This window comes from Cydia pomonella, unplaced genomic scaffold, assembly GCF_033807575.1.
Source record: "Cydia pomonella isolate Wapato2018A unplaced genomic scaffold, ilCydPomo1 PGA_scaffold_153, whole genome shotgun sequence".
NCBI lineage: Eukaryota > Metazoa > Arthropoda > Insecta > Lepidoptera > Tortricidae > Cydia > Cydia pomonella.
The window spans coordinates 102,613-127,297 of NW_026907796.1; the positions used below are offsets into that span (position 1 = coordinate 102,613).

Below are 24,685 nucleotides of genomic sequence, written 5' to 3' on the forward strand. Positions count from 1 at the left end.
CCACACCACACAATCACAAAGAGCCAATCTACAGAAACTCTGCCATTGGTCTGCCGCTGTGATAAATAGGTACTTCGAATACATTTTTCTAGACATCATTACGAATGCAATGATCAACGTATGTTTAGGAGTAGTATCTAAAGAGTAAAGTAAGTATATAGGAAGCAGTATCTATATTTTTTACCGTTATTTCAGTTTTTCGAGTAGACTATCTTAGATTAATCTAAAATTAGTGATAAAATTGGAGATAGAGGCCAATTTATTTCTGATCAAATCAGTCGATTTAATCATCCCGTCTGGATAGGCCCTTAAAGGGAGGCCCATTGTCAGTGTTAGTTAAAACAAATGTCGTTACTGTCACTGTCAGTATCACTACAAAACGTAGTGATTATTATGCTTTTTGATCACTACTACTGTACCTACTGTACTGTGTTAGGTTAGGTCCATGTCTGACTGGTAGTGAAGTCAGCTGAGGCATTGGGTAGTTCAGTACGATCAGTTTTAATAGTTTCGGCTTTATTATTGTCAATCAAATTGTCATTCAGTACTGCACATCTGCATTTGGAGCGACGTGTGAAATTTAAAATGCTTTGTTACTTAACGAATAATTGCAGTATTTTAAAAGTTCTAGCAGTACTTAAAAACCTGTAAACAACCATGGCTACTACACAAATCGACCAATCTATCGCAAAATATGAAGCGTTCATCAACGACGTCCTAAAAGAAGACCTGAAAAAAGTGGATTGGCGGCTGCAGCAAATCAATGCAGAAATCACCGACTTGATTCAACAAAAACACACATTGGAAGTGGTGACTTCAAAAGAAAAACATCCTGAAGGTTTCAAGACGCAGGTGAACTTAGGATGCAACTTTTTCATGGAGGCCTCAGTTCCAGACACTTCAACAATGCTTATTAATGTTGGTTTGAATCATTTTCTTGAATTTCCTGCAGAAGAGGGTGTGAAATATTTGGATGTGAGAATAAAGGCGTTTGAGAGGAAAGCGGAGGAGTTGAAAGACCAGAGTGCTAAGACTAAGGCTCATATCAAGCTTATGTTGTTTGGCATTGGAGAGCTGCAGGAAAAAGCTAAGATGTGATAAAGTGATGTATCTTCATAGAACAGCTTACTACTATTCTACAATAAGTTATCAAGCCTATAGCGCAATGAACACTAGGAGTTTCAATGGTATCTTTTAAGTAAGGTTAACTCTTAAACTGTAGACTCTTGTAACAGGTTACTCATTTGCATTGTCAAACTCATCATTGGCCATAGCATCTTTGTAGATGATAGTTGCAGCGACTAAGGAGGTATTTTGAGGAAGTAGTCTCTGGCCTACATAGACTGCAATGACTATAGACCAATGGCCAATCAACATTTCTTGATGCATCAATCACAGATGTGTCTTGACTTCTGGAGTGGTCCAGCAGCTCTGCAAGTTAGTGTCTGCTTGAGTTGGTCCAACCAAAGCTAGTTGTGCTTTGCCGTGCCTTTCCACAGGTTATGACACCACTTCGTCTCATCTCTTTGCGTTCCTCCCAAAGCAAGCAAAAAACTCTAAAATTGAACCACAAGTGTAGTGAGTGGTTCGAAAAGTGAAATGAGTGATGATTGACTGTTGTGTGGGTTTCTAAACTTGTATGCTAAACAAATTTTCCACCACACTATTCCGAAGAAAATACTAGTTGTAGAATATTACAAATCAAATCCAAATGAATGCTGTTAAATATTTATTCATCAAAGATAAAGATGAAGATATTTTATTATTCAAGTTATTCAAGGCATAATGTGCTTATGAATGTCAAATAAAGCTATACCGGCTCTAATCCTACACTTCTGATCCGAGACGATTTAAATCCCCCCTCAATTGGAGGAGGGCATCCCAATATGAACCAGCAAGAAACTCAGTGGGACACATCTTTTCAAAAACATTACATCTTATAATTAACATGCATTAAATAAGAAAATCAAAATACTTAAAAGGGCTCAGGACCGTTTCGTCACAATCCTTTTTCATCACCTTCTTAACTTGTCATTATTGTCATATGGTCAACTGTACTGAGCTGTCTACTTTCTACATCATCTCTTTCCTATATTGCCCACCTTCCTATGTGGTCCTCACTGCTAACTCGTCCACATTCATATATAGTTCACATTACTGGTATTAGTGGAGGTACAAAATCACAGGCCATCAAAACTTTTCAGTGTCTTATAGAAGATGCGGCAGTCAGGATAATGGGTGGTACAATAATGTTGACGAGCTGGCACTCTGGTAGAAATAGGAATGTAGACGACTTGGGACTGTAGTCAAAATAGTAATGTGGACAAGTTAGGAAGGCGAAGATTTAAGAATTGTATGCTGACAATAGGGTTGTTTCCAATTTTTTGAAACGCTCGTATTACGTTCTATATTTACTAAAAGTTGCCCTAAAATTCAACTTTTATACTAAAAACGGCTTTAAATATGTTAAATTAACAAAATATATTTTGACAGATGCTTTCGCGCCCTAACGCTCTTTGAAAATTGTGTGACGTCACAGTTTACGGTTTGACACAACTACATACGCACGTAGAAGATACGAACTGTCAACTGACATTTGTCATTTGTTGTTTATCGCCTAACTGTAAAGTGTCAATCCGAGAGTTGTGACGTCATCAGAATCTTCAATGACGTTTCGAGTTTGGTCACGTAACGTGTGCCAAAAGATATTTTAAATTCAATATTGACGACCGGTTTGGCCTAGTGGGTAGTGACCCTGCCTACGAAGCTGATGGTCCCGGGTTCAAATCCTGGTAAGTGATGATGCGGTCTACGGTGGAGCACGCTTACCTATGAGATACCTATTTACCCTAGCCTTGAAAAGATCCAGATTGTACTCATGCGGAAACACAGACTCGGGCAGGGCATTCCACTCATAGGTAAGCGTGCTCCACCGTAGACCGCATCATCACTTACCATCAGGTGAGATCGTGGTCAAACGCTTGCCTATTGTTATAAAAAAAAAAATGTATTTGTGTGATGAGCATGGATATTTGTTCCTGAGTCATGGGTGTTTTCTATCTATTTAAGTATTTATAAATATTTATATATTATTATAAGGGGTCTAACCATAATATTAAAAGAACGGTAGGTGTGATCAAAATACATTTATTTGGCACAATGAATATAACCTCTTCCAATCTAACTAACCACACGACAGTAGTACGCTTGTCGCTCAGACAAGCAATTATATTGTATCGAGTTCTAACAAAACAAAACGTACTGACCTGCTAATAATACAATCAACGTAACCACTTGTAATTTGCATCGACTGTCATCGTTCGACTGTCATCGTTCGAATGTTCGTTCAATATTTAAGATGGAGGGATCGATCACGTGACTCTTCACGTGATCGATCGTTACAAATACTTTTAATACTATAGTTAGCTTATTTAATCTAGAAAAATGTATTATAATGACAAAATATCTATATAAACTAAACAGTATCCTTACAGCTCGGCCATCCTGCTAGAGCAAGTCCCTTTGCTCACCTACATTTACCATTAGGTTACATTTTAGATTTACTCGTTTCATATCAGTATATTACAAAATAAAGTATTTTAACTAAGCAATACGTATTTCAAAATTCTAAAAGTAAATCTGCAAGTAGACCTCAAGGACTCTTTTACAAGTCAATACAACATTTATAGTAACATCATGTAGTGACATGAAAAAATATAACAACATTTACAAATACAACGGCCAATACCTAGGTAAACATTACATTATAATTATCTTAAAATAAATAATGACTACAGTAAAACAGAGACATATTGTCTCTATGGTAAATAATACATTAAATCTGGAGATGTAAAAGGTCCCCAATGTCAGAGTACTAATACTAATAAGATTTGGAGGTGTACTGTCTCTCCAAGTGTCAACATGAAATCTATACTAAATAAATGAATCACGCCTAGACTGTTAAGCTAGCAGTTTCATAAAGTATACAGCTCACATAACTTAATTTGAATTATAATTTAATTTATTACCGTCTACAAAGCCTAATCGAAAGCATTTATTTTATAACAATAGTGCAATATTCACAAAAAATATCAATTAATCTAAATTACCTATATCCTAGACTATTAGCCATGATGATTACTCAGACCCATTCCATTTGGACTTTCAGTGTCATCGTCCCAATATCATTGTATGTTTTTATTTTTTTACTTTTACTAACTTAACACCCAAGACAAATAAAGATAATAATAAAATAATAATTAATTACGTTTATCATAGTAATATTGCTCAAGTGAATCTCCATATCGAGCTTTCTTGGACAGCATAGTTATTAAAACTTCCGTGTAATCATCACGACTTGGAAATAATTCTACAAGCTTCCTTTTCCACTCTGACCACGTGTATAGGTTAGTGCTGAGACCCTGGTACCAACATTTAGCAAGACCTGTAAGTTTCAGAAGCGTGAAATGTATAATCTCTTTCTCTGCCCACCCGTAAGTCTCAGCACACTCCTCTACTTTTGTAAGCCATGTAGGAATGGTTTGATCTTTCGATATTGGATCGAACTCGAGAATCTTCATCTCTTCAACATCTTTACGATGATTAGAAATTTACTTATAGTATTTTCACCAGATTCATTCAGGTAGTCTACTTACTATCTACGACACGATTGACGCATGGAGAGTGAGAGTACAACCTTTTATGTTTAGAGGTTACACGATAGTCGTCATCAGAACTACTACTATAAACATAGTGCCTCTTTCTCTCCATGCGTCCATACCGTATTGGACTTACATGATGTCGCGGATGCTTATAATTATGCTAGTTGTCTTCATAAGAGGAACTCCACTACCATCCGCAATTTCTTGCGCGCCCGTGCGTCTATGGCGACATGCTTCAACTGCACGGAACATGTCTGGACCCAAATTTGGTGTTCGTGAACGTGGCGCTCTCTCACACCGTAACTCGCAATCATACTCTTCATCATGCAGCAAGTGTTTGCGGCTTTGCCTACCTTTCAGGCTCCCTTCCGCTCCCTCACTTGGCATGGCAGATGATTTAGGCGTTGGACGTTCCCGAATCTCACATTCGTTAACGTCCACTTCCGCGACATTATGATCGGAGCTGCGCTTCTCTCTGCGCCCATTATTGCTGACCTTATCGTCATTTGCGTCCATCACTGAAACTTAGATTTGTTCGGATAATATCATTGTTCATTCAAATTTTTAATCGTCCTTACAAAAACATTACGATGCGGCATTTTGCAACATATGCTTAAAATATGATTAGGTAGAAAACACGTTGTTCTTTTAAAAGAGCTCTATCAGCCGACAGGATACCTTGATTTCAGTTAAGTTTTATTATTAATTTCTAATACCATTAAAACTATAATATTAGCATTTACAACAAGCTGTAACAGCCCGAAATATCACCCCTGCCAATTTATTAAATTTCATCAAGTCCTGAGAGTTTTCAGGAAGCGACATGTCAGGTCCTTTCTGATAAAACTCTACACTATATAAAATATATTAATTTTAAATCAAGTTTTAGTCGTTTTCAGTAGCCTGAAATATCCTTTGTTGTTTTTATTATATTTGTTTGACATTTAGAATTTATTCTAGAAACAATCTAGACTAGTATTTTTTATACATTTTTTTTGTATGACTATATTTTGTGAAAGTTTTAGTATTAAATTTGATCTATGAATTATATTCATTAGTATTATATATGGAATAATATTTACAACATCAATAAATTGCTCTGATAATTAGATTAAGATAATTATATGTAATACTGTCTTACTATTCATAAGTGCTTGTTGCTAGGCCTACATGAATAAAGTGTATTTGAATTGATTGAATTGAATTATCGTTTCAAGCCATTTCCAATGATACCTTACGCAATGTCAAAACATTGGAATTTATCACGAGTTTCAGTCGCCATCAGCAGCCTTAAATATCGTTTCAGGCCGTTATGAATGAATCTCTACACAATATATGAGATTTGAAATTTTAACAAGTTTCAGTTATTTTCAGCAGCATGAAATATCTACACTATATCAAAACTCTAAATTTGCATCAATTATTAGTGTTTTTCGCAGCCTGAAATAACGTCTCAGGCCGCGTCAAAACGGTTTCATTATTTTTCTTATAAAAATCATCTTAATTCCCCTCGTCATGTTACATTAAAATTATCCTAACATCACAAGGTATTTATGTATATAAATCTATTATATAGATTTATTATTGATTTATTTATCATATCGTTTATTTTCTTTATACCAATAATTTGATCACTATTTGAATAAACAACTATTCAATTTGTTCATATAAATGTAAGACGAGCAAACGCAAGCTCACCTAGGGAATTCGAACAATAAAAAAAACTAATAAAAAAGAATAGGCAAGTTTGCATCATTGCCACACCATCACGCATCTAGCTTTAAGCATAACGTAAAAATATATATTTTCAATAAAAGTACAATAAAAAAACCATTTTATTGCGAACATCGAACTAGAATAACTATAAAAGACTGACTTGGGCTCAAAAATGACCCCTCGGCTACTGTGCCGAAAACGAATCGACTGTGCGAGTAGTTCGAAAAACTCGCGCGATTTTCTAATGTAAATGTTGATGTCAACTTTAGCCAGTCTTCTCCGACAACACCGTCCTTGAAACGTCGGAGGTAAATTTAAAACTTAAGCGATTAAGTCCCATTTGTATAAGTTAAAGATGTGTAAAAATCGTGAAGGTTTAAATCAGTGAATTGACTGTACTAGGCGGAATTAGACAGCTTTAGTACGACAGCAGCCTTCTGTGGCATAACATGTCAGCCCATACAAAATTATTAATTCAGAAACCTATATCAAATGCCTTATTGTGCGTTTATTGGTACCAAAAATTCAATACAACACAAGAAGAAGAATGAGATTAATTGGTTTGTGTAAGTTTAATTCCTAAACATGATAAATAATTATTTAAATTAACAGACTGTTGTAGACTAATACGCTAAACCAAATGTCGTAACTATATGTATTAGTTTCATAATAACTCATGCCCTTTTGGGCATACTTTGATACGGGGTGACAGAATGAGATGGCGTTATGCAACATTTTACTTTAAAGGAACTCCAATTACTTGTTCTTATGTAAAATATCAAGTACGGTGCAAATTTCTTGCCGATAAACTTCCTGTTTTATTTATTCAAGTTTCACAAAGGATCGTTACCGGTTTTCTGACTACCGGTTTAAAATTAGGTATAACCGGTTATAGTTGTATTTCGCAATTTTTATCACTAAAGCTTTGATTACAGGTATCATGTCTATTAGTGATTTTGCCATTAGACAACAATATCTGTATTTGACATTTTACCCTTAAAAACCATTACCGGTTATACATGTCAATGTCAATACACTCCTTTATTTGTGACTTCGAAGATGTTGCGCTTTGCGTATTGCTAAATTGTCAGAATATTTCAGACTTAGTACTTTGGCAAGGCTTTTCCTTTGCGAATAAAAATAAAGGACATCGTTACTTAAATAATTTACTTTCAGAAGCAAATAATATTAATCTAGGTACTACTACTACACTTCAGCCAGCTATGCAAAATATTATCACGTGACGTTACAGTATTAGACCTATTTGTTGTGATTTAGTAGTAGTGTCTGATTGACATCTTACCTTTCAAGTACAATGAATGGCGGTATTTAATAAAGGTATTTAATATTGTAAATAGTCTATATATAACGGTAAAAACAAAAGCAAAATCAAAACAATACCTCTAATAGGAATATAGCTATTATTTTTATAGCGGTATTAGTTTGAGAATTTATTTACAGGTATTAAATAAAACCGGTTTCACAATCCCTGACCGGAACAGAAAATTCTTTGGACAAAAATGCTGTTACTTTAAACAGGCAGGCACCAGGTTGATTCACTTGGTTCCCTAGCCAAACACGCGAATTTGTAGCGTACATTTCAAAGAAATTTATTACTATCAGACAGAAAATGGATAAGTGGGACTTGAAGATAAGGTTGTTCTTACGCTTACTTATATTTTTGGTTATTTCATATGTATTATATTTAAAACAAAACAATATATTCAGTTAAGAATAATATTTCAGATGGCACGTACTGAAAATATCTCGGAGAGTTCAATTGAATCTAGTAACATCCCAACAAAAGGTCGTATGATAAATAGTTAAATAATTTATTAAATTTTAAAATAAAACGTCGTCTCACTTATAATATTTTAACTTCAGGTTTCTTTCCATATTGCGTTGTTGTTTTGTATTATTTACATTTTATTGATACATAACTAAAAACGTATATTAAACTTGGGAAACATTCAACACTGGCATTTTATAAAATTTTGTATGTACTTTCATTGTTCCAAAATACATAATACATATTAACATTACGTTTCAAATTTTGTATGTACCGACATACACTTATAAAGTATAAACATGCCTAATCTTGACAATAAATACGCGTCAAACAATAATTTATATGAATTGGTTCCATCTTAGTAAAATTATTGTAAGATTTGACAACGCCAAAATATTGTAACGCAACAACGGTTTGACGCATAGAATTTTATTATAGGCAATCAAAACTTTTATTGATCAATCACAACTTTTTGTTTAATAGCAGGAATTAGTTTATTGAATATAATTCGAAGCTGCAAGGATATATTCACGGTGAAGGGGTAGCTGTCAGTGTCAGTATGGCTGGTATTTTCTATGGAGAGCGTTGTCTATATATATATTCCGTCGCTGATTGCGAACCAATCAAAACATTATTAAATCAGACCGTTGTAATTGAAATTAATTGTATAATGAAGTAAAAATGAAAATATTCTAATTAAAATGCAACAATCCACCTTAGGTTTTATATTTTACTTATTGGATTTATTGGAAATTAATCCACGCTCCACGCCACCAATCCGGGCTCCACGGTGCCCTACATTTGGCGACAGATGGAGGTGGCGGTAAATTGTCAAAGAGAAACTGTTCCCTCGAAGTGGCAACTACCTTCAGTGATGAGGAAACCGATGCAAGTAGGAGGAGGAAATTATAATTATCTAGTGTAAAATATGTAACTGTTATTTTTGTCCTAACAACTCAGGATCTGTCCTGACAAGCATACGTTTTACTTTTAACGTATGCACTCGTTTAATATTTCTCACGTAAGCTAATTCAGTTTTATGATGTTATTACATTACAATATTTTATTTTTTCGTTTACTATTTTTATTTATTTAGTTGTCTTATAAGCTAACATTATTTAAGTGTGAGCACTAACCTCACATAAAAAAATTATTAGTCAAAATAAGTGGTCAAACATAGACAAACAATATCATCAGTCGTTATGCGTCAGTAATTGTATTCATTGTGCCAGGGCCGATTAATTAACTTTTGCAGGCGGGATAAACGAGTGATTTGTTAAAATACTCGCCTATCCTCACTTCTGAGATATAAGGGGTCTAACCATAATATTAAAAGAACGGTAGGTGTGATCAAAATACATTTATTTGGCACAATGAATATAACCTCTTCCAATCTAACTAACCACACGACAGTAGTACGCTTGTCGCTCAGACAAGCAATTATATTGTATCGAGTTCTAACAAAACAAAACGTACTGACCTGCTAATAATACAATCAACGTAACCACTTGTAATTTGCATCGACTGTCATCGTTCGACTGTCATCGTTCGAATGTTCGTTCAATATTTAAGATGGAGGGATCGATCACGTGACTCTTCACGTGATCGATCGTTACAAATACTTTTAATACTATAGTTAGCTTATTTAATCTAGAAAAATGTATTATAATGACAAAATATCTATATAAACTAAACAGTATCCTTACATTATATATATCGTTGTCTAAGTACCCTCAACACAAGCCTTATTGAGCTTACTGTGGGATTTAGTCAATTTGTGTAATAATGTCCTATAATATTTTTATTTATTTATTTATATTTAATATTTACAAAGATCTGGTCATTACAGGTCCCCTAACAGTAGTTTAACATGTTCTTATAATCCAAAAGAATTTATTGGGATACAATTCTGCCCTAAGATTTGTAGATGGAAACAACCCTATTTAAAAAGGTGACGAAATAGAATTGTGGACGAAGCGCTCCTGAGCCCTTACAAGTCAATTCCGAAAGCCAACATGAGGATTTGAGGAAATTTGAGGTAATTTGTCACTGCACTTGTTATGTTGGCATTTGTATGTGTGCAATGGAAGTGTATTTTTCTGCCGAAAATACGCCAACCCATAAAATTTGAAACAGCTAAATAGTCGCTGCCAACATTATAGTAATAAGTACTGATCATCTTTTCAGCTGTTTAATGAACCAATGTCTTCATTTGATATGATATGGCCATTTCAACTTTTTTTAGTTTTGAACACGACAAACACCTAATGGATTTTGTATGCCACATTGTAGTTCTGATACCGAGACTGCAATGTTTTTAACTTTTTAATTTTGGACTGACCTTAAACTAGAGCACTTCGCGACCTATTTTTTTACCGGCAAATTCGACTTTTTCGATCATTTTTGAGAAAATAAAATAACGAGGCAGATTTTACTAAAGAGTATTTTCACTACGTGTTTTTTATTTTTTGTGAAAATGCTGTAAGAATCACACAATTAATTCCATATTTGCCCAAGATCGAACGTTTGTTAGAGACCAACGTAGGTTAGGGCACTAAAAAAGCCACATATTTTCATGCACATAAATGAAAAAAAAAGTAAACTGATGTAAATAGTAATTTTGTGTATATTGTTGTCGGCTAGCTGTCGGATATTAAAAAGCTGGTTATTATGTAAATGAAGAGGGATTTTTACAAAATCAACAATTTATACAAAATGTTTTCTATAAAGATTAAGGATTTATTTAATATTTATATGGAAAATGGTTCTTGGAGAAATAAAACTGTACAAGCACAGAGCAGAGGTTTTTATTCACATCTTAAGTAAATGGTTTCACTTTTTTCCGTTTAGGTGATGAAATGAAAAGCAAGTAATAGATCAAAAGTCGTTGAATACTAAATACGTACTGAATTATACAGAAACGAATTGGTTTATTAAGAAACACAGGAGGGCGCCACTGGACGGTCTGCGGCCTCTTAAGAGGGAAGAATAGCTTTGCGATCCTAGCGAAATAACGGTATTTTTTCTATGAAATTTCATTTCGGATGAAAACGTTTTCCACTAACTAAATCTTAACAAATCACTTTGATTTTGATGTCGATCGCTTCAGCATAATACCAGTTTATAGATTTCGCTTAAAAAATTTTTTTGTTTTTTTGTTTTGAAAATTTTGAAAAAAAAACTAAACCTATAAACCTAGTTTTACATTGTCAATAACATACTAAGAAAACATGGAAAATAGAAAATGTTTAGAAGTAGAAAAATGTTTTCTCCTTGTAATTTTACTACTATAGTTGGTCAAACCAATTTGTCAGTAAATAAGAACAAAAAAAACTATACTCATCCTTTTCTTTTGGATGCTCGTACTAGTGTAAGACAAAGATAGTATGACTCCCTCTGTCTATGTTTGAAATGAGATAGCCCTTTGACAAACTATATGTACTACTTATTTGGCTCAATGACCCAAAATGAGTCTTGGCCTCCAACACAAGAGCACTCTATTTTACCCGGCCTTGCGCGGCTTCACGCCAGTTTTCACTGACGCCGAGCTCACAGAGCTCATCTACCTTAAGTGGTCTGTGATCTATCTCCACCAAATCTCCACTCTATCCGCCCACCAATACTTAGCATGACCCACAAGATGGCGTCTAGTCGGAAAAATCAACTCGTTATGAAGTAATTTTGCACTTAATTAAATGCAGTGAACGGCCTTACCAACCGGCATTACCAACTTCAGTTACCAACATAGCCAACATAATATACCATCATTTAGTTTGACTTTACACCTCGTCCAGACAATTAATAATTCTTATCAGTAGACTCCTTGATAATTTGGTAGGTAAAGTATCTATTTTAGAAAATATATTAGCTACCAAAATTATTTTAAATGGGTTACGGTTACGGGCTCACGTATTAGGTAATAAGTCGAATAATCGCTCAAAATGTTTCGATCCGTTTATATTAGCTGCTAATTAATATGTAAGTTTTCACCCTTTTTAAATTAGTAATCAACCCTCAAGTAGTGAATCTCAATTGCCGGATCGCCTCGAAAGATTGTCAGCTGAAAACCTGCCTTTAGGCAAATTGGTTCATTTGAATTTTTAAAAGTACTCAAAGACTTGGGGTGACTAGTTATTGCCTAATCAGAATAAGAAACTTAAAATTTGCATGAATACGATAGAATATTGAGGATAACATGATGAAAAATAAGATTCTTAATTTTTTACCATATTGGATAATAATGTACTAACAAACAAACTTATACTTACTTACTCCGTTGGTTTCTCGGTCCTGTGCGACCTCTCGCCAATTGTCGACTCAAACAACAAACAAACAAACAACAAACAAACTTATAAGTTTTATAATTATTTTAATTAAGTATGAATTGTTTAGTCCTTGGGCGTTGAGTTTATCGGAACGTGGCCAGGTGGCATTGATAAGGATTAATAAAAGCGCCATCTGTGATGCAAAGCATGAACATACATTACTTGTACCTACTAGTGCTTATTTTTGTTATCAGTGTAACATTAACTGCAAAGATGTCGCTATAATAAAATATTAATTTTATCAAAGCAATTTTGCAATTTTTACTGTTTTACAAATAAAAGTATCTACATAACATAGTAATTGTTTTACATACATTTATATAGACAATTTTTTTTAGAGATGCTGAGTGACCTTACAGGTTCTGCTCGCATGGTTAAAATTTTGATTTTTCTAACCGTTTAGTTAGGTACACGTATTCTCATCTTAATTATGTAATACTAATATTTCAAATTATAGGCCTTTAGTAAAATAATAATAACATAAAATCCTAATTAATATGACCCAAAATACATATTTGAAAATAAAACATTAAAACCAATTCATTATCTAACTCTAATGTTACCCGAGGCAAAGAGAATTCCCGAGGCCCTGACGAGGCATTGTCCCAAAGATTATTTGCAGGACTAAGATTAACGCCTTTACTTCTCTTGGTGGTAACAATTTATTTGATTGTAATTTTAAGATTTTCAAACCTAAGGCTGCAATTAAACTATCATAGAAATTATCGTAATTCGTATACCTATTATATGGGATCGTATTTTAAAGCAATCCTACAATTATGATCATATACCAAAGTTAAAATAGTTGTTATTACACCATCATATTTATTTATTAATACATTTAAACTTTATTGCACAGTAAAAATTATACAAAAGGCGAACTTAATGCCAATCTATAGTCCAGAAAACTCTCTAAAATAAAAAAAAATGGGTATAAAAAGATAGTGTTATGAGTTGAAAGCAAACTCGGCTGATTATGTAGGTAGGTACAGTCAAGGTATGAATTATCGATACGGACAAAGTGCCAAAAATATGTATACACGCCCTTATAGCCCATACATTAAGGTAGTGTGTACATATTTTTAGCAATTTGTCCGTATCGATATTTAATACCTTGACTGTACACCTTTTAGTTTTTTTCTCCGATGCATGCAGGTGTACTCATGGTGTTTTCCTTCGCCGAAAATCGATTCGGTATATTCTATTTAATCTGTTTGGATATTTCGTTTATGTAAGCTGGTCTCCGCGACTTCCGGACTTAATTCCGGTATTATTTTTGCTGTATTTATCCTTATGGTTCTAATTAAGCGTAACTCTTATCAAAACTGTTTATCAGTGTAGTTATACGGTTCATTTAGAAACATTGTTTTATTATAAACATCTTTAACAGAAAAAACCGACTTCACAAAATAGTGTTAATAACAGTATAAAAGTCTACTCGACAAACTGAAAACGATGAATAAAAATACGTACAATAGAGATAACCTAAAAATACGTGTGACCTCATTAGATTTGTAATGATGTATAGAAAAATATATTCGAAGAATATATTTTCTACACAAATAATATCAAAAGCTATTAACAAAAAAAAGGGGGGTGGGGGGGAAGTAGATATTTCTTATTTCCCCAATATCTCAAAAAGAAATCAAAATTTATATTATAAAAGAGGAGGACATTATAGAAAATCCATACATGCAGAACTGTATCTCCATTATTTGTACTTTTTATTCAACGCTGAAAATAGGATTTTGGGTTTGGGCGCGCTGCTTCAAAAGCAAGTACGTCACATTGATTTTCTTTTGTCTATGTAAAAAATTTAATTAATTATGGCATATTCTGAACCGCTAGTGTAAATTTATTCGATAGCGTGATGTGTAAGATAATCACTTGAATTTTGATAACCCTAAATAGCCGAAAGGGATAGTGCCATACATTAGAAAGGAACAGCATGATTCGACCCTGAATCGCTGTCAAACTTCGGTTTTGTAGGAAGTGTCATTTCTGTAAGATTTGCGGTGTTAGGGTCGGCAACGCGCATGTAACTCCTCTGGAGTTGCAGGCGTACATAGGCTACGGAGACTGCTTACCATCAGGCGGGCCGTATGCTTGTTTGCCACCGACGTAGTATAAAAAAAATATTATTTATTCAGACAACTCGGTAGTTCACATTTGTTAGTCAGATATCTTATAAGCTAGGTTATTTATAATTGTACAAACACGATTATTTTTTTTTCTAATTTAAATAATAATCATCTCCAGAATTGGGGTTTATTAATGCGCAAAAGACTGCCTGGCCTATCCACTAATATACTTAGTATGCTGTTGGGACTACCCTGGATTCTGCTTCTTAAGGACATGATTCTTTTACACATGGGCTAGATGGGCTCTGTGAAGCATCTCGTGCAGTCAATGTTGATGTGATTCGATTTCTCGTCGATTAAACTTATTATTCGCGTACGTATTCTTCTTTTTTTCCTGTGTGAGGTTCTCATAATAATATGATTTACCATAGCAGTAAAAGGGAAGGACAATAAATAAAAGACAGTCGTCAAATAAAAGCTTAGCTTTATTAGTTATTACTCGTTATATTGACGAAGAAACACTCCTCTGGTATCAACAAGTCACCATGCTCTATCACCGTTACTTCCAGAATTTTGATCAGATTTAGTATAGCCAATTGTTTTCCAATGTTGAGTCGCAATTCGCGATAGCCCCGAGGGGCAATTTAGACTTTTTGATACAATTTCCAACCACAATGATCCACTTTACTCTAAATACACCAACAGTGGTTAGCTAAACATTCACGGACAAAAGACACACGCTCGTAACTAAAGCATTATGACAATGTGATATTATATTAATGTATAAGTATTGTATTAAGAACCGTAATATTAATGCGTAGTTAGGTTAGGTTTGTCGTTACACTAGGTTCGAGTCTGAGGCCCACAGATTACAATAGTGACCGGTAGCCATTCCGAGACCAATACCGACATTATTCCATCTTAATATCGCCTTTAAATTTATCTTTTTTACATCCAGAACCATATAAACATCTTTAAGTTATTTATAATATTTGTTTTATCTATAATGCGTCCCCGCCCCCCCTCGCCCCGTCTCTCCCGTATTTACAAATGGTTGCTCCTAAACTTTTAATATCCCGACACTATTCTTAAAATTAAATACAAAAAACGCATGACTTTCTAAATTTACCTAACGTATTTTTGTCAACACTATAATTTATGAATTTTTTGATCTTTACACCCACTTTAGAAATATTCAATACAAAAATACTCTTTTTGAATAAAATTTTATACACGACGTCGAGCGACGGAGGGGCGGGGGCGCCCGAAAGAAACGCTTTGAGCCTCGTTACCTTAACATCATGAAATTTGTACTAAATACATCAGGCGAGGCGGACGCGGGCCCATACTTAGCCGAAATGCGAGGATACCGAAAGAACGCCTAAACACTAGTCAAACTTGCGAGCGCCGAGCGCCGCTACTAAAATAATTTCGTTTTTAAATTTTGTAACTAATTTTTAATTTATCACTGAGTCCGCGCCCGCCGCCTGCGCGCACGCCGAACGAAACGTGGATCGCTGTCGATGAAGACCACAAGGATATTGAAAATATGTTTCCATTTACTCGTTTAAATTTAATTTCATTACAAAATTATCTTTGCTTACGACGACTCGTGTAAACATTAAGAGGACACGCCTCGCTACATGGCTAGCGTCGGCAGTGTCAGTTTCGAGATCTAATAGTATTCCGTGCTCAATTTTGAAAACATTTATTTGATACAAACAAATGATACTTAAGTACATTATCACCTAAATTTCAGCATTTCTTAATGATTTGTTCAAGTATAGAAAAGTTGATACAACTATTTGGTACATCTATATGTCTTCTAACTTCCAAAAATGAAATGCTACATACAATAGAGTCTATTACAATTTTCGAAAATTTAGGAACCATAATACCCAAACGTGAAACCAAATACATTCTATATTGTTTTTTTATTTATAATTAATTTTGAAAATAATTACATATATCTTTCATAATGATAGCCCAACGACACCATTAGACGGAATCGAAGTACTAAAAGAGTAACATAAATATCCCATACATCAATATACCAAACAGAATACTCTATCTCTACATTACAAGCTTCCAAACCAACTGACGTTGCCGAAAGGGCAATTTCAATAAATCTACATACATTATAGATACAAACATGAGTTTTAAAGTCAACACCGAATTTTGTACTTTTTCCGCGGGATAGCTCCCAGCATCACTGTGGACTAATATTTCGATGTTTCAAGCTTGAGTCTTTACACTAATTTAGAAAATTGTCAACCAATAACTTAGATATAAAGAACCGCGCGATCCGTTGTGGTCTTGCGCAGTGTATCGCTCAAGTAAAAAATCCGGATAAAACATGCTTGAAAACTTTCAAATGGTTCCTCTGTCTTATAAACATATCCTAAAAGTTCACGGCTCCTAGTCTGAAAATACGGTTTCGGTTGAGTACTGTCGATGGGAAATCAATATGTTCTATTGTAATGTGTGTGTGTAGCCTGCGAATATTTCTAGTACATATGAAGAGTCTATGGAGAGATCGGAATAACGGATTCATTACTTACTAAAGGATTACTCCGGATGTCAGTTTAGAGCTAAAAAGTTGAATCTAATGCGTGTCTGTACTTAAATCTTTAAAGTAAACGTAATCAATTCCATTCTTCAATTCATGGCTGAAGATGTGTCAGTCAGATTTTTTAGAAAATTCTTCTTAGCTCTAAATAGTCATTATTTATGGTAAGAACGAAACAGACAACATTTAACAAAAACATCGTAACGTAACATATGACACCCTGCGGCGACTGACGGGAAGACGCTCAAGGGAACTGAAACCGGGCTATTGTTGGCCTGTTTGATGGGTGGGAATTCGAACTTCGAATTCGGACGAATAGGGAAATTTGGAACTTAAAACCGGTTGCCAAAAGGGGGAGGCTGCGTGTTTGATGTGATGTCTTAAAGTATCCGTATCTCTCACCTAACCTGAACGCTATTCTAAGCACACCAGTCGACGCCTGGCCCGTCCTAAACTGAGGTACTCTTATATTATTGTAATAGTTCAAATGGTTACAAATTAAACGATAACAAACGTGTCAATATCAAATGAAAAATGCTTACACCTGCTTAGCTAGGCCGGCCGCCTGCCTGACTTGGGATACATACTCGAAAATCAGGATGATATAATATTTTGTACAATTCCGCAAATCAATTCGCAATTCTCCCGTTTCTATTGTGGTTCACTTAAAACTGTGGCTAGATAGTTAACTCGATAATTGTCATCTGTATTAAAACTATCGTATATGTACATGGCTATACATCTCTGTACACTATCTATCAATATATCTATAGGAAGCGTGAAAATAATTTGTCTCCTGTCGAACCAAGGATGTGAAAATGAAAGTGTTTCCTTGCGTGGGGCGGACGGCCGGCATCTACATGTTATAACAAATACATCGAGTTGTGCGGGCTCGTTTCCTCGCGCGGCGCGCGCCAGGTGAGGCCGAGCCGCCTCGCGCTGCCGCTAGCCTCTGCGAGGCAGACTCCGTATCTGCCTGGCTCGCACCGCGCGACGTTCGTGGCGCCGCGCTACATATATCTACGAATCAAACTAATTAATCTTCTATAGTATAATAGTGTGTGTATGTATACTGTTCGTTAGAACGCGCAAGTCGCGCGGACGCCGCGTGCCGGCTTCGGTTGGGCAGTAGGTACTATTGAGGGCCCGTTTCAATTAATTTTATTACTTTTTCTTGTAAAAAATCAACATTTTTGAAGGCACTTCTGATCGGACGAGGTGGCCCAGTGGATTTTTGTGTATGTCAGCCGAAAGTGTTGCAGTATGATTTTGTATGGTTTTTGATGGGGTCTGGTCTATTGTGTGTTGCCTTCAACTATTGTTTTCTGTTTGGGTGTGGTTCGAATGTCTATGTGTGCGTGAGAGCCGGCACGAGGCACCCGCCTGCGAGGCGGACGGCTTCCCTCTAGACTGTAAAAACTCCTAAATGTAATACAGAATTCGGAAAAGTAAATACCTGAACTACATGAATACCCAGTTAACTGTAATAGATATGAAGATTTGGATTAGCATATTGTATATTTGAATGTCGAGGGGAAGACGCGCGCGTCGCAATGCCCGGCGCGTTTTTTGGAAAAGATTATTCTTCTAACAAATATAAACTTAACCCTATCTGTCGTCAGACAACTGAACTTGAACCGACCTGCCGAGACCTTAATACAAACAAGGATGCTTACTGTAATCTCAACGAAAGATGTGTAATATTATTTGAATTTCTGTGTCTGTCTAGTTTATCGTAAAATTCTCTGCAAGAACACAAAACCGGCTATCAGTATAAAAATAATTTGTTAAATATTATTTTTATTTGTGGATCGAAAAATAACCCTGCTCTATTGTACTAATAACTATGGTTAACGTTAAATATCCCTAAAATAATTAAGACGAGGTAAGGGTTGACAATTTTGTGCCTCCGAGGGCCAACAACCAACGTAACATGCAACGAAACTGGAACTTGCTCCGAAGGAAAGGAAAAGGATAGAAAACAAAATAAAAACAACCAAAATCAAAACTTAAGCAATTAATATATTAATCGTTTTTTTTTCTTAAAGAATAAATCAATAAATGATTTTTAAGATAATATACACAACTATAAAACCATTTTAAGATAATACTTAATAATAATATAATAATAATTATATATAGCGAAATATATTATGTGCAGAAATAAAATTCTAGGTGACTTAAATTTTCTCTTACTCGATAACCTAATCAATTGTCTAGAGCGCTTGCGCGCGTCCCACGTCCAACTTCAAATTTTATAATTTAATTTAACTTTTTTATTAATAATTTTGATTCTGAAGGCCTAAATGCGAGTGTCGTATAATTTTGGTGTGCGAAACATTTTTTCCAAAAGTTTTGTTTTGTTTCTCGAGCTGGCCGCTCGAGGCGTGTTGCCTCGGGGAGGCCTACTCGAGTTGTTCGAGGAAGTTGGGCGACTTGAAGTATTCGGGCACGGGGTCGTCGAGCCGCGAGATCACCTTGTAGATGGATTTCTTCCAGCTCTGCTCGGTGTCCTTGCCGCCCTGGATAGCGCGGAAGAACTCGCGCAGCGTCTGCTCCACCACGTATCTAAAGTTGGGCGGAACCTGGAAATAAAACAATGCTGCTATTAACATTGACATATTTATGATATCTATTTTGTATAAGGCAATCCCCAGTTCCTTAGTCAAGATAATCTTTAAAATGTGAGATTATAAGTATATATTTCTTTGTAATTGTTTGTGGAAATAAACAGTTTAAATTAAAAAAAATATATTTTTTATATATACAATATATAAATATTTATATAGAATACATAGAAAACACCCATAACTCAGGAACAAATATCCATGCTCATCACACAAATAAATGCCCTTACCAGGATTTGAACCCGGGACCATCAGCTTCGTAGGCAGGGTCTACCCACTAGGCCAGACTGGTCGTCGTTTTTTACATTTAAAAATCATTTTTTGTTTTTCCTTTTAGATTTACCCGAATGCACCTTACAGTTTAGTGAAGTCGGTTTTTTGTCTATTGTTATTATTATATTTGGTGTGAAAATCACCTCAATATGATTATTCCGGTTATAGTGCAAGTTGAGCACCCGGTAGAGCTCCGAGTCGCCGGCGACGTGGATGTCGTCCGCCGTCTTCAGACCCTCGCTTATCGCCTGCCGGGCGTATTTCTCCATCTGGATGTAGTAGAACTCCCTGGAAAGATAAAAAAACCGTTATTAACTTATATATATATTATATACGAAGGAGAAAGTGATCAAGGTTTCCAATGCCCAGGGCTAGAATCTAACCAGCGTCCTCTGCCTTCGCGAAAGGTGCCTATACCGCTCAGTTACCCGGGTCACGGCGGCTTGGGTCGAATAGTCTCAAGTATCTTATCTTATCTTCTAATTTTCGGGGGCCCTTGCGGATACACTTCGACCCATAGGGATGTTGCCCCCTAAGGAAAGATCCGTCAGATCCTCAAGAGCTTTTTTGATCATCTCCATAGTCTCAAGTAAATATGGCTCGCTCTCGCTCGGGTAGTCTGGTTTCATTAAAAAAAATTCTAATAGTAAAACTAGCAACCGTTTTTATTGAAGAAACGTATACTCAAATTATAGATACAGTACCGAAGTCCGTGCATTTATTAAAGAGGATCAAGCTCAGAGCAAGAGGCATGCTCTCAAAATTATCTTAATATGTAACTGTCAATGTCAATGTTTGAAATCGACGAGAATATTAAAAAAAAGTTATCTTTCGCAACTGACTGAGAAGATAGTTACTTTATATACAACAGTACCCCTAGTGTAACTAAATTCGATTTTGAAACGTGACGTACGCGTTTGCGTTTAGTCTCATTTTGTATTGGATTTAGAAAGAGCGCGCCAAGCGGGACGTTTTGGAAACTCAAAATCCTATACAAAATGAGACTTAACGCAAACGCGTTCGTCACGTTATGATGTCGATAAAATTTACACTAGGGGTACTGATGATCCAAATTCAAAATCTAAAACTGCCGCAGGTTCTCAACTAATCGAAAAAAGATCCAAAATGAAATCATACAAATTCAAACTGCATTGCCATTTGGTTGGTTGCATTGGTGGTTACCTAAATGGTTGGTTAGGTTATTTTATCGGTGAATTTCTGTTGATAGGATTATTGTTTACCTTTTTGTTTATATAAGTTAAAATAGAAGGAAAACCTAATATTTACCTAACAACAGCAATGATATTTGCCACGCACAAAAGGGTACATTTTGTCACCTAAAATAAAATCTCTACCATTTCACTCTCAATCATATGACACATGATTCAATAACACTCGAATGTTTACCGAGCCGTGCGTGTATCTCTAAGTCGAGTCGAGTCGATGCTCGAACCTCTCGCTCGCACTTATCTTTTTAATTGGCACTCGACGAAGGCACTAATTGAGTAAGTAAATGAAGTGCCTAAATAATTAGATGTCTTTTCGCTGTTGAATCTTTCCGTCCTAATTAGGGAATTAACCGAATTGATGGAACTATATTTGGACGTTTTTGCTATGTGCCTTTTGGATAATTGGTGTTAAGAAACTAGGTATCTATTCTAATGTTCATTTGTGCATCTTTTTTCGGGTCTAAATTCCACTGGTTTTAAAATTCTAGGTCCATAGGGTCCCAGCGCGCACAAGTTTTTTGCAGAAATCGCGAAGCGTCTGGTTGACGTAACTGGTGACCGAAGAGCTGGCGGCTTCCTTGCACAACGTATCAGCATTGCAATACAACGAGGAAATGCCGCCAGCATCCTTAGTACAATGCCTCAAGGGCCTACATATAAGGCAGTTATAGTAACACCACTGTATATATCTATTATGTATAATACAATACAATACAATACAAATACTCTTTATTGCACACCTCAATACAGAAACAGTACAAATAATACAACACATAAAGAAGAGGTAAACAACAAAAAATAATGTCGCGTATAATGTTGTTGTAAATAAAATATGTTATACGAATTTCAACATATCTTCCAAATTCATAAGAAAAACTACATGCATACAAGTCATTTGTTTATCTTGAGCAGCATTATTCAACATGTCACAATATTTATTGATTATATATTTTACTCAGTGTGAAGTGTCTATAGAGATATCGAATCTTTTATTATAATTACTTTCAGATGTCTCGGCTTATTTGCCCGATGAACAGATGTTGGACAAAGTTCAAGTGGGTTCTAAGTGCGTCATAAGTAGAAATAAAATATGATTCTAATATGCTGATAATTTCGTGCGTCATAAAAGGACTTTAGAATTTTAATGACTTGATATGAATAAAAATAATTAGTGGCCATGTGTAAAACTTTTAAATAAGATTACCTATATTAAATATTTAGGTAATGAAATACTTAAAGTTTTCCTTATTCCGCTCTGTAACTTAAATTCCTTGCACAATGAGAACATTTTTTTTCTTTGCTTAAAAACTCAGCATCCACAATTGAATATAGCCAACACAAATCAATTACAACCCGCACGAGAATACGCGTCACAAGTTTCAAAAGTGAAAAAGGCTGAATGCGAACTCGTAAGTAATTAGCCTCGCGAGTCTCGATCCGCTCTCGTAAGCGAAGCGAAGATAGCGAAGCGAAGCAACCGAAGCGAGTTGAGCGAAGCGAAGCTGGCTAATCAAATCCTCGACGCCCCTGAGCCTGGTACTTTTTACTTCATTTTCATTGTGACTCAAGTGTCAGGCACACGTCTATTAATGTCGTTCATTAGCCTTCGTTTGGCGTTTCGTCCGTGGAAACTTAATTGTTTGACGTCGCATAGTTTGAGTTTTGAGTCAACGTTCATTATAATGTTATCTGGTTTTTGTGACTGTCTCCGTTTTTCGTTTAGATTTTTCTTCTTGTTTTATACATGCTATTGTTACATGCCTCTTCTTTTCGTCTAAATTTAGTCTACTTATGCTCACCAGAATAAACTGTACGGTCACGTCTGAAAATATCGATACGAAAAAAGCGCCAAAAATATGTATACACCCATATATTAAGGTAGTGTATACATATTTTTGACACATTTTTCGTATCGATATTTTCAGACGTGACTGTACGTATATCTAGTAACGGAAAATGAGACTGGTAAGAAATATTAGGAGAATTTTTGATGATTCACCGATACCTATAAAATTTCAACCGCTTTGCGCATTAAAAATTGAACGCCCTAGTCGTCTTTTATGGTATTGATTAGTTTATGACAGATACTGCAATTGGTTTCAACATAATGTAATAAATTAAAACCATGTTTTGTTTTCTCCGGTCATAGCCAATCAGGCTATTTATTTTACAAACAGAATTAAATGAAACGTTAAACTTGAGTAGCTCTTGTCTATGATAAAATGTTGCAAATGTTTAAGAACTGATGTTAAATACTTATAGTCTGTCAAGCCATTTCCGTCCGAAGAAAAAAACGGTAAATTTAAAATGTAGACGTGAAAAGTTGTACATAGAAAATTAGAATTTCGCGCCTTTTTTGCTGACAAAGTTGTTTGACAAGCTATATTTTACAAGATTTGTGGATTATGTCTCATTATTGGTACCACATCATTTATAAAGATTTTTACAATAGATAAAGCTGAAGTAAAAACCATATCCTCAGCCATCAGTATTGCGTAGTGCAAAAATAACTTCGCGTTGCGAAAACTGCAAATGTCACCTTTACAAACTTTATATGGAAATGCAAACTTTCTATTCAGATAAGAACAAACTGAGATACCGATCGTTCAAGCAATTTGTAAGCAAGTAGCGTTCGCGGGCCCACATGGCCGATGCGGGCTGAAAGAAGTACCCAATTTTACGATACGGGACTTAAGTGGAACAACCCTTTTGTTTTCGAAAAAAGTAGTTGAAGTTCTTAATTTAAACGGATTATTATAAATAAATAAAAATTGTACTAGGGTACTAGGCGACGATATACATTCATAGATAAATACATACTTAGATAGAGAGAAAATATCCATAACTCAGGAAAAAAATCTTAATAAATTACACAAATAAATGAATATCATATTTAAGAGCTACTACTTATGTACAGCTAGTCGGCTACCACCACTTTGACACATATATTCGCTAGCATGTGCGTAACTTACTTTCTATGCATCTCGCTCGTACTCGCATATTAGCGCGGGCGAGATGTATAGAAAGTAAGTTACGTGGACGTTACCGAATATGTCAGCTGGATACTGCTAAGGCAATCGTAGTAAAGGTATAGGTCATTTTATGGTTTTGGAGATAAATTCCAATGCGTATGTATGTGTCATGAACCTGTATCTAATAAACATTAAACTGATTATATCCGGTATTTCAAAATACGATTTAGATACAAATAAAAGAATTTAACTCACAAGTAGGTTTGGTTGGTTTGTTTTTTTTTTTTACAAAAACCGTTACATTCAGAATCAGCTGTTCGTTTTGCGATTCAAAGTTTTCAAATTCAACGGCTTTGCTAAGTTAAGTTCAATCTAAAATCATCTTTGATACTAGGTTATAAAGTCTAAATTAAAATAGCTCGATGGGTTCAATATAGCGAAAT

The 24,685-nt window shown here is 35.2% G+C and overlaps 2 protein-coding genes and 1 long non-coding RNA gene across 3 annotated transcripts in view; 2 read left to right on the forward strand and 1 right to left on the reverse strand.

Annotated features, from left to right (window-relative positions):
* The first annotated feature begins 388 nt into the window (after nucleotides 1-388).
* On the forward strand, nucleotides 389-1,832 carry LOC133533318 (protein UXT homolog). Its single transcript, XM_061872284.1, has one exon. The coding sequence runs from the start codon at nucleotides 658-660 to the stop codon at nucleotides 1,096-1,098; it is 441 nt and encodes a 146-aa protein (XP_061728268.1). The 5' UTR covers nucleotides 389-657; the 3' UTR covers nucleotides 1,099-1,832.
* Nucleotides 1,833-7,197: 5,365 nt separating this feature from the next.
* Nucleotides 7,198-10,963, forward strand: LOC133533319 (uncharacterized). Its single transcript, XR_009801847.1, has 2 exons — nucleotides 7,198-8,033; nucleotides 8,124-10,963. It is a non-coding gene; the product is annotated as an uncharacterized LOC133533319 (long non-coding RNA).
* Nucleotides 10,964-15,039: 4,076 nt separating this feature from the next.
* LOC133533310 (homeobox protein prospero-like) overlaps nucleotides 15,040-24,685 on the reverse strand; it is a 109,744-nt gene continuing 100,098 nt past the window's right edge. Inside the window, exons 4-5 of the mRNA XM_061872275.1 lie at nucleotides 20,185-20,329; nucleotides 15,040-19,726 (exon numbers count right to left, since the gene is read on the reverse strand). Coding sequence (XP_061728259.1) covers nucleotides 19,547-19,726; nucleotides 20,185-20,329 — 325 coding nt within the window. The 3' untranslated portion in view covers nucleotides 15,040-19,546. The remainder of the gene's footprint in view (nucleotides 19,727-20,184; nucleotides 20,330-24,685) is intronic.